The 11,599-nt window shown below is 44.4% G+C and overlaps 1 protein-coding gene across 1 annotated transcript in view; it reads left to right on the plus strand.

Moving 5' to 3' along the window:
* FAM124A (family with sequence similarity 124A) overlaps nucleotides 1-11,262 on the plus strand; it is a gene marked incomplete at its 5' end in the record, with an annotated part of 56,665 nt that extends 45,403 nt beyond the window's left edge. The window contains 2 exons of the mRNA XM_014548289.1: nucleotides 7,641-7,962; nucleotides 8,197-11,262. Coding sequence (XP_014403775.1) covers nucleotides 7,641-7,962; nucleotides 8,197-8,681 — 807 coding nt within the window. The remainder of the gene's footprint in view (nucleotides 1-7,640; nucleotides 7,963-8,196) is intronic.
* Between the last annotated feature and the right edge of the window lie 337 nt (nucleotides 11,263-11,599).

The following is an 11,599-nucleotide window of genomic DNA, read 5'->3' on the forward strand; positions in this document are numbered from 1 at the left end:
GGCGCAGCGGGATCTGCCTGCAGTATGCAAATTAGCCGCCATCTTTGTTGGCAGTTAATTTGCATATCACGCTGATTAGCCAATGGGAGGAGTAGCGAAGGTACGGTCAATTACCATGTTTGTCTATTATTAGATAGGATGATCCTCTTTGTCTTGTATTAGAGTTTTTTACTTAATATCTTTTTTGTCTGATGCAGTGATGGCGAACCTTTTGAGCTCGGTGTGTCAGCATTTTGAAAAACCCTAACTTAACTCTGGTGCCGTGTCACATATAGAGATTTTTTGATATTTGCAACCATAGTAAAACAAAGACTTACATTTTTGATATTTACTTTATATATTTAAATGCCATTTAACAAAGAAAAATCAACCAAAAAAATGAGTTCGCGTGTCACCTCTGACACGCGTGTCATAGGTTCACCATCACTGGTCTGATGTAATTATAACTACCCATGCTCTCTTTGCTTTCCATTTGCTGTAAATATCTTTTACCATCCATTCACATTCAGCCTGTGAGTGTTCCTAATGATTAAGTTAACCTCTTATAGGCAACATGTAGATGGGTCATGTTTTATCCGTTCAGCCAGTCTGTGTCTTTTAATTGGATAAGTTAGCACATTTACATTTAAAGTAATTTTTAATAGCTGTGGACTTACTATCACCATTTTGTTAACTGCTTTCTGATTATTTTGAAATCTTTAGTGTCTTCTTTTTTTGCTATTTTTCTTTGTAGCTAATGATTTTTTTTTATAGTGGTTTGCTTTGATTTTTTTCTCTTTATCATTTGTGAATCTCTTATGGGTTTTTGCTCTGTGCTTACCAACAGGCTTTTTATAATACATCTTATAGTTATAACAAAATGCATAAGAAAGTTCTACCTATTTACTTGCCGGGCCCTACAATTTATGTAGATATCCAAAATTACATCTTTTTATATTATGTTCATTAACATAATATTCTAGCTAGTTATTTCACCACATTCTTCTTTCTTGACCAATGCGCTGGATTTCAGTGATTTACACACCATCATTGGAGTATTAAAGTATTTTAAATTTGACTGTATATTTACCTTTACCAGTGTATTTTATATTTCAATAGATTTTCATGTTACTAATTAGCAACTTTTTTGTTTCAACATAAAGAATTCCCTTTAGCATTTCTTACAGGGCAGGTCTAGTGATGATAAATTTCCTCAACTTTTGTTTGAGTAAATATCTCTTCTTTATTTCTGAATGACACTTTGCTGGGTAAAATATTTTTAGATGAGTTTTTTTTTTTTCTTTGAGCATTTTGACTATATCACCCCACTCTCCTGCCTGCCTGCAAGGTTTCTGCTGAGCAATCTGCTGAAAGCCTTACCAGGATTCCCTTGTATGTGATGATTCTTTCTGTCTTGCTGCTCTCAAGATTCTCTTTTTGTTTTTAACTTTTGAGAGATTTATTACAATGTGTCTTAGTGAAGATCTCTTTGGATTGAAGTTCTTTGGGGATTTATGAGCTTCCTATACTTGGAAGGCCATACCTCTCCCCAGATTTGGGAAGTTTTCAGCCATTAGTTCTTTAAATTAAATTTCTGGTTCTTTCTTTTCTTTTCTCCTTCTGAGACTCCCTAAATAAAGATATTGAGGTTTCTAAAACATGTTCCACTCTTCAGATAGACTTTCCTCATTCTTTTTCATTCTAATTTCAAAACTGGTATTCTTGCTTAAGTTGTTGCTAATTATTTGTCAGCTATTTCTAAGATTTATTCATTGAACCATGGCAAGGAATATTTGTCTTTTTGAAATTCTTAAATTAGTGATATTTAATCAACTTCTGATGATCTTTTGTTAATATAAACAACAGTTCCGTCTACCCCTGTGTTTTACAGTCAATGACAGGGTATTTCATAAGTTATACTGAAAATAAATATTCAAGAGGAAATGCAGAACTTATACATGAAAGTATAAATCTCACTGGTAAAGGTAAATATATAGCAAAGTGCGGAGTAATATAATGTCATAAAGGTGATGAGTTAATCACTTATAAAGTTAGTATGGAAGCTAAAAGTCTATGGAAAAATATCCTCAGGTGAGGATTAACAAAAAAATAATAAGTTGTTTTTGTAAACCTCATGGTCTCACAAAGGAAACACCTATAGCATATACACAAAGAGGAATAGGAAGGAATCTAAGCATACCACTGTCAGCCAAAGGTCATCTTCATCAATTCAACACCAGTGAGTCCCCAATTTGGGGTGTGGGGAAGGGGGAGACCAACTTTATTCAGTGCAAACAGCTCAATCGTGTAACAGCATGGCTATAGAACAGGTCGGCTTTAGAGCAGTTCAATTGTGATACATTTGGCTTTGGAACAGCATGGCTATGAGACAACTCAGTAGTGATACAGGTCAATTGTGATATAGCACACAGCTGTGGAAGGCATCCTGGGCAAGGTGGCCCTGGTGTTACAGCTCCACTCCGGTCCAGAGAGACAGTTCTAGCTGCAGTGTTACAGCTCAGGGGATGGTGCAGCGGGGGAAATGCAGTCTTCACTGGAAACTGAAGACAGAGGGGAAGCTGGCTTGCATAGAGAAGAGTGCCTGCCCCCAGGCCCTGATTGGTCTACTCCCATGCAAATGAGGACTCCAAATCCTCACAAAAGCGCTCCCCAAAAAGCAATGTCTTCATTGGTCAGTGAAGATTCCAATGAGGATATAGCTGCGCAGTCCCAATTGGCTGGGGCAGGTTTTTAGTTCGGGGATTGATTCTTTATAAAGGTCAGCTCAAATGACAGGAACACAGTGCAGGAAGACAGGCAGCACAGTGCAGTTTTCCCCTGAAGTGCAGAGAACATGAAGTCCCCTGCTTAGCAATAACGAATAGACTCTGTTTATAAATTTGAGCCAAATAGCCACCAGGAATTCTGCTTAACAGGCTTCCATGGGAGGAGGGCACAGGGCGTTGTTTCACTCTGAAAAGGTCCACTGGGGAAGAATTTCCTGAAACATCTACCATGATTCATTCTCAGCATCTAGTTAGTGTTCCTGGTCAAGTCAGACAAACAGACAAAAGAAGCTGGAAACAGCCACAGCCAGGAGTAGGACACAGAAAGAAACTCCATCCTTTGCATGTGCAAGTTGTCTTTCTGCCTCAGGGCAAAACGAGAATACCACTAGATGCCTCCCACATCAGCCCACATCAGCCCTGGGCCCAGATTGGGATCTGGGGGTGTGGAGTCTCTTCAGCCACCCTCCTCCAACTCCCTGCCCCAGGCTCTTGCCGTTATCACCAGCCATCTCTGTGCCAGCTGGAATCGCTTCGCCCAGCAGCTACCTCCATGGTGCACATGGGCACCTCTATGTTGAAAAAACACCAGGTGCCACCTCTCTTCAAAGCAGCAAAATTTAGGGTTTATTTGGACGCCTGATGTGGTCAGAATAAGACAGAGCAGAGGCAGCTTCCTGTTAAGCAAGTACAGTGATAAAAATCTGCAAAACCACCAAGTACTCATCCTCAGCCAGTTGTTCCTGATTTAAAGTCAGATTTCACACCGCTCTGTCCCTTGCAGTGGGAACACTCAGATGTCCCTTAGCAGTTCCTTGCATGGGAAGCTTGGCTCTTTGCTTCTCATGAAGCAATACCCACAGAGGTTCCTTTTTCAGGCAGATTTAGACTGCACAGCTGCTCACCGAAGGCATGCTCCTCAAATAAAATTCTGAAGTCACAGGCTGACATACTTAAAAAGTCAGAAAACGACATTGGAGCACCCAGGCCCAGGGGGAAAATAAGATAAGACATTTTAACTACTGAACATTGTCCGTCTGGAACTTCCTTCTCTAAGAGTCTCATGTCATATTTGTCTCTTTTGTTTAGGCCACTTAATCCTTTCTCCTTCAGTCCACTGCCACAACTCTGGCCATGCCACCATCTTACTTTCAAACCTTTCCAGGTTTTAAAGTGCAGGTGCTTCTATTTGCCTGGGATTCAGGGCCCCCGTGACAGGACTCCTCTCACTTCTCAGGGCTTTCCTCCTGGCTCATGCCTGCAGCCTCTGCTCAGGCTGCTTCTGTGCCTGACTGCCCTTCATGCTGTCCCCATGCCCTCTAGCTGGCAAACACCTCTTCCACTTCCGCGGTTTTATCCAAGAACGACTTTTCAGTGCAGACTTTTTCTACCTTTGCCCATGCTGCCTCACTCCTCTACAAAATCAACCACTTCCTTCTTTGTGCCCCAGCATGCCGCATATATTGCTACTCACTCTATCATCATGGCTCACCTCACTACACTTAAACATTGTATTGTTCATTGTTAGGGGCTAAGACCACGTCTTATTCAAAATTATCTGTGCCTGGCCCTCTGGACCTTTTTCACATCAAAGAGCACATTGAAAATGATAATGATAATATTTGTGTGGTTAAAGAGGCTGCTAGTTTGAAAGATTAATATCTTGGCACACCTTTAATAACCCATGCAAAGCTTAAACACACCAGTTAAGAAGTTCTGCATACAAGACCTGTAGTTAATGTTTGTTGAAAGAATAAGTCAATCAGTCTGTTTATAGGATTAAGAGATATCTGGAATTAGGCAAAAAAAGATCTTAGAAATCAATGAAAGGAATGGTCATATAGAAGAGACATAATCAAGACTGAATATGGCCCAGCTGGTGTGGCTCAGTGGTTGAGAGTGTCGACCTATGAACCAGGAGATCGTGGTTGGATTTCTGGTCAGGGCACATGCCTGGCTTGTGGGCTTAATCTCCTGTGGAGGGTGTGCAGGAAGCAGCCAATCAATGATTCTATCTCAGCATTGATGTTTCTATTTATCCCTCCCTCTCCCTTCCTCTCTGAAATCAATAAAAATATATTTTTTTTAAAAATTAAAGACTGAATATGATCCCAGCAGTAGGGAAGATATTTTATCTGTTCATCCCCTAGAAATCTCTAATTTCCCATCAGGATAAGCTTCCCATTCATTCAATTTAATTTTAGAGCCAGCTTTTTCACATTGAGCATGCAGAATAATCAATTTGGAGGTGTCAAAAGTTCCCCACTTTAAGCTGATATCATTTTTAGTTAAATTTTCCCATTTCTATAGGTACTTGCAAGTTGAAATTCTGTACAAACTGTACATGTATCCTGTGGGAGTATTAATGGGGGGCTGGGATTCTTGGCATTTCAACCTTAGAGGTACAATTTCCCGTTTTATTTTTAGTCTTTCTTTGGATATCTGCAGATTCTGAGAAAATTTTCTAGGGATGTTATGTAGTGGGTCAAAGTGTGCTGCTTATGGGTTGAGCTCCACAAGGCTCTCACCCCTCGAGTTACATTCAACCCTCTTACATGCCTCGGTTTCTCTCCCAGCTGTCCAAAACAATGGGAAGGGCACCGGGCGCTGTCAAACCAAGCCTTATGGGCGCTCCCCTGGATGAGCCTGTTAGTTTAATTACAGTTGAGTTGGAAATTCCCTATGGGACTCCTGCATGTCCTGAGGAATGACCTCTGACACCTCCACAAAGGTTCTTAGTAACCTAAGAACACCTGAGACTTGGGCTGGAGGGAGGATGTGCCCCTTTATCTTCAGAGCTGAACTCATTCAGCTCTCATTTATACAGCGAAGGGTTTTTGCTCAGACTCTCAGAAAGCAATTCTAATTGAAAAGCCCAATCAAAACCTGCCACAGGTTTCAACTCCTATCCTTTAGTGCCACCTCTAGGAATTTCTAAGAGCAGCTCAAATAAAGTCAGACCCTCTACCAAAAACAAGGGAAGGTCCTGGATCCAAGAGACAACTCACCCAAGTTCACCCAATGCAGCTGGGAGCTGGCGGAGCTCAACTGGCCTTTTCTGGATCCAATCTCCTGGTCTGGGTCTGCAGAATGGTCTTGGGTGAGCTTCTTTGGAATCCTGACAACTATACCAAGTAATAACGTAAGAAACATTCAAACCTGGAAAGAATTTTTGTGCGTTTATTTTAGCCAAACTGTCAACAAATGCCAGGAAGCAGAATCTCAACGGATTGAGATAATGCTTCGGAGAATGGCAGTTTTTGCACCTTGTACAAAATTACAATCAAAGGAGGAGATGTAAGTAGGTTACATGAAATCCATTGGTGATAGATTAGGGAGGCGGGAGAAAGCAAAGTGGGGAAACCTGTGGGATTGGATTAAAAGTAAAATGATAGACACACACTCCTTTTACTTAAGTAGGTACAGGATAGTTAATAGTCAACAATTGATTCAATAACCATGAGGGGATTTGTAGTCTCCGCAGAGCAGTGCCTGTGCTTCGAGGAGTCTGGAAAAAGGGAAATTACTTTGACATTCCAAAGAGATGTTATTGTAGATGCAAAAAGACAATAGGTTCAGTTAAGGTAAAGATTGACCTAGAACATGACTACCCACCGTAAACTGCCTTTAGTTTTTTTTAAAAAAAAAGGTTTAATTTCAGATTATCCTTTGTGGTTATTTTAGGTCTCTGAGTTTGTAAAGCTGCCACACAGGCCTGCCCTGAGCTTGTCAGGTTTAGTTTGTGGCCCCTTTTCATCCGAAGTTTATTACATTGAACGAAATTTCCCAAGTGGCTGTGGGAAAACCAGGTTCCTGCTGAACAGGGAGGCAGGGTGTTTGGTGTCTAGTGAAGGGCTGGTACGTTAGCCTCCTGGGTGCCAGGAAATATCCCTTTTAGTTAACTGCAGTCAGAACCCTTTTCTTATATCAGGGATTCGTAAATCAGATCCTATACTAAATAGAACCAGACCCACTACCCCTAAATCTGCTATTAAATTGAAACTTTGCATTGTAAGGTTGCCCTGTAGGCTTGGGCTTTGAGCCAGACCAGAGGAAGAATCTGAGAGAAGCAGAGCCAGGTGGAATGGAGGTCCCATATTTGTGCAACAGAAACGTGTTCCTGCTGAGCTGCAGGGAGGGTGGAAGAATAGGAGGACAGGGGTGAGGCATGAAGGGTGCAACTGCTTGTCTACACCCTACGGGGCATCCAAGGGATTAGTCAGTAGTCACAGCTCCCTTTCCTGTGCCGTCTCTGAAAGGCAAAATATACAGTAAGAGATTCCTAATAGCAGGTAAATAAATGCTAATGGCCTGATAGCCCCTTACTCACTGAAGGTTTACGAGTACCACCCTGACATGGCCAGCCCTAGGGTGTGTCCTGTGATCACCCAGGTACTAGAGTCAAATCCCATGTCCATCTGATCTGAGATTGTCTGTGCTTATCCCATCCTGAGCCAAACCACTCAGGGATATGTGCTTATCCCATCCTGAATGCTTCCATCCTCTCGGCAGTAACACTCCCAAGCAGTGCTGTGGTCAGAGGGAAGGAACCTTGAGGCATCCGTTGTGCATTTAATGGTAATTCTTACCTCCTCTCAGCCAGGCCCTCATTGTGTGGCTAATCTGTTGAGCCCCTTGCATGTGTACTTGAAGTATTATCCACTATCGTGACAGGGGCTGTGTCTCCTCCTAGGTCCTGATTGGTACCACCCCAAGCCCTGCTACCTCTGTCTTTGCTTTAGAGTTCAGAGAATGAAATTAGTTGCTACGATGTCGCTAGAAGTTTCCAATTATAAGAAAATGTGTTTCAGGATGTATTTAACAATAAATCCCCTTCCCAGGTGACTAGTGGGATATGCCCTCTTCCCCCTACAGGCACAAAGGGTGCACAAGAAGTTTCCTAAACCCAACAGAGCTCACCACTCCTCGGAGCAGAAACCTCACTCCAGGCCTTCCCCGAGCTGCACCACACCGAGCCGTCCTCCTGGCAGCGGACAGCAACCCCTACTGGACAGTCCACGCCTGGGGCCCAGCCAGACGATCCTGCTAGCTGGGCACCAGCAGGAATTTACCACACGAGCCAGCAGCACTCCCGGCCTTCCCTGGTCTTTCCAGAGAAGCAAGTCCTTGTTTTGTTTGCCCACAGAAGACCCCGACCCAGCCTCCTCGGCTGTACCACAGTGTTTTTCAAACACAGGTGCCCCAGGGCACCGGGCATCGGAGTGGAGACACGGCCACCTCCTCTCCATTGATCGCCTGGGGCCCAGCCAGAAGATCCTGCTAGCTGGGCACCAGCAGGAATTTACCACACGAGCCAGCAGCACTCCCGGCCTTCCCTGGTCTTTCCAGAGAAGCAAGTCCTTGTTTTGTTTGCCCACAGAAGACCCCGACCCAGCCTCCTCGGCTGTACCACAGTGTTTTTCAAACACAGGTGCCCCAGGGCACCGGGCATCGGAGTGGAGACACGGCCACCTCCTCTCCATTGATGACTTAGAGGGGTCCCAGGAGACAGATGTGGACACGGGCCTGCGGCTGTCCTCCTCGGACCTGTCCGTGGTCTCTGCGTATTCCGCACCCAGTAGATTCTTTAGCGCCTTGGAAACACCCCTCCCCTCCGAACGCTGTGGCAGCCACTGCTCCAAGCACAAAGGTTCCCGAGAAGGACCACTACCCACTGGGAGTGGGGTGACCACGGAGACCTCCTGGGCTTCCCTCCCTCTCTTCACTGAAGGGCCTTCCAGCTCCTTGGCAACGGCGGTTGCTGCTCCCCCCGCTTCTGGTGCCGCCACCCTCACGGGGCCATCCTCCAAGCTCCCTGGCGATGCTCCCAACACCGAGCAGACTGGCAGACACATCACACCATCCCCAGCACTGGCCGGACCCGGGGACAGTGACTCAGAGGAATTCTATATCTGAGCACCCTCTACTCTGTTGTTTTCATTCACACAAGCTCAGCTTCCCCAGGTCTGTCTGGAACCTAGTTATCTATCCCAGCCCCCGTCCGCCATGCCACCCATTCTAGGGACTAGGTGGGAAAATACTGGCATTTTTATGCCAATAACTTAAGTCATAAAATATATTTTTTGAATTACTCAGTTCCATTTGAGATATGGTTTAGTGCATTTACACACTTTAAATGCTTCATACAATTACTTGAAATGAAAAAAAAGCCTAGTCAGCCAGAGCTGATTTGGCCATTTTTCATGCTGTGAAGAAAGAACAATTAAAGCCAAAACGTTGACTGTAGGAAAGATACTGAGTGACTTGTGTGAGAAATTAGTGCACAGTAACAATGTACAACCCTGGATTTCCCAGATAGATTTATATTACCAGGGAGCAGTGACCCTAATAATTTCCAAGTAGTGCTTAGAATGAAAAAGTCAGCTTGATAAGACAGCTGTAAACATCAATCAGGCTACAGTCATACCACACTTAAATGTCTTGCAACATCCAAAAATCTGGACTTTCACTAAAGTGGCTAATAAGCTTTATAAGGATTTAGCATGAGTAGCAGACTCTTGGTGCATTTAAAATCTGATTTCAGTTCCAAAATCTAGATTTGTATTCACCTTTCGACAATACTAGCACATTCACTGTAGCAAGTGAGGGCCACAGAAGGCCACTCCCGCACCTGGATTTATTTGGACCACTGAGGATGAATCGTCCATTGGAATTACAGAATAATAGGATGTTGACTGGGTAGGCAGTCTTAGGATTTTTCAGTTTTAAAACCTGCAGTCTAAGGGCTGTCTATGTATATACCTATATAAATGGCAGGACCCACATTGTATACCACTTTCTCTAGCAAGTATGCATTGTCACCTTGTCTTTTCATCTTTAAATAACTTGTAACATTTTAACCAGCATTTGGGTTGCACACTAGGAAGCTTTCCACGCAGTGCTGGCCTTGCAGGAGTGCCAGGCGCCTTAATTGAAGCTGGAGCTTTCCCCTGACCTTGGCCCTTCCAGACTGTTGTCTGCTTCTGTCACCATGTGAATGGTATTAAAATCTCACCTCTCTCCCACTCCAATAAGGGCACATGTACAGTGCCAGCCTCAGCAATGCCAAGTGCAGGCGTGGGGCAATGCCGAGCTGTCGCTGGTTGCCGTTTACCTTTGGGGAAGAAGAGCATGTATTTTCCTTGTTTCTTTCTCAGTCTGGTGCTCCTTGCCTACATTAGCACAGCCCATTTTCACCTCTCTGGAAGCGCCCACACCAGTCCAGACACAGCCTTGGGATCCTTCTCCACACAGCCTTCCAGGCAGCTGTGGCCAGTCCTCAGACTTGCACTGAAGCCTCGATCCTTGCCATCCCTGTCAATGAAAGCCTTAGATCTTCCCCCAAACATCCTGGATATCCCAGGACTCCAATATACAACATTCTGCTCCAGCTTAAGTAAATAAAAATATGGTCTCATAATTCTAGACCAGGAGCGAGCAAAGTTTTTCTGGAAAGGGCTAGATAATAAATACAGTAAGCTGTGCTAGACAAATGCTCTCTATTATAACTACTCAACTCTGCCATTATAGCTTGAAAGCAGCCATGGACAATATGTCAATGAGTGGGCGTGGCTGAGTTTCAATAAAACTTTATTTCCAAGAACAGGTGGAGGGTCAGATTTGGCTCAAGAGTTATAGTTTGCCAATCCTTGTGCTAGACTGAGGTTGATTTAAGACCCCAGCCACAGTCAACAGCAAGAATCTAGGTCTGCAGTCTTCTGCTGCTGTGGTGCATGAGGCCAAGAAAGCGGGCTCCTCGGGTCACGCGGATGGCTGCAGGACCACAGGGCGCAGAGTAGTGAGGGGCTTTTTCTGCAGAGATGACTCCTAGAAAGCCACGAGCTGTCCAGCTCCTGCCCAGGACTGTGACTCACAATCAGTAGCTGATGATGAAGAGCGACAGGCTAACCTTAGGGAGGAGGAGAAAAATAACTTAGAGATGTTGACTCAGCCTACAAGGAACAGTGGGCCAGCTCAGGAGTAGCAAAAATCAATGAGGCCAACTGCCAAGTGCTGTCTCCTCCTGTCTTCATCCTTAATTGGTACCCTTAGTTTAGTGCATTTGCATGCATCCCTAGAATTGCCTGAGAGCCCAACTCTGATGCTCTCTGGTCCCACCCTTCTTCAGTGACCCACCCTCAGCACAGTCCATTCAACCAGCTGACCCCAAGGGATGTCAGCAGCACCGTTCAAGAGCAGAAAATGCAAGGTGCCCCCATAACAGAGAGAAGGAAAGGGAAGCCCACCACAGACCACATTCAGGCCGCCCTCCCGCTCCCCTCCAGAGCTATGGTCAGAAACGGCAGTCACTGTGTGGAGAAGGAGACACAGAGACTCTACTGACAGAGCCCTCGCTTCCATTTCTGGTCATACACTAACCTTTCCTCACCCGGGGGGTTCCTGACACCCACTGGTGGATCCGACTCTTGGATTATTATTGTTGTGATAGATGCTGGCATATTGTAGGTGCTCAATAAATTTGTTCATTTTAATAACATTGAGGTTGTCTCATAAATTATTTCTCTTCTGAATTAAGTTCTGTGATATAGGAAATCTAAATCTGATTCCTAATTTTTTGGTCATTTAATGGGACCCAGTTTCTTCTTGTTGGCCTTGCACTTTCCCCAGCTTGCCTGGAGGGCAGTGTTAGTAAGTGCCCTTGTCTGGTTCACAGCCCATCCTTATTTACCTCTTTTCCTAATAAGATTCCCCAAAATTACTGCTCACAGTCCCACTGTGGCCTACCCTAAACACCTAGTACCTGCATTAAAGATCAAACGTCTCTCAGGGCAGTCGCTGACTGACCTGTTGAGCCCTACAGAACTCATCTTGGG

The sequence above is a fragment of the Myotis brandtii genome, unplaced genomic scaffold, assembly GCF_000412655.1.
Source record: "Myotis brandtii unplaced genomic scaffold, ASM41265v1 scaffold500, whole genome shotgun sequence".
Classification (NCBI taxonomy): domain Eukaryota; kingdom Metazoa; phylum Chordata; class Mammalia; order Chiroptera; family Vespertilionidae; genus Myotis; species Myotis brandtii.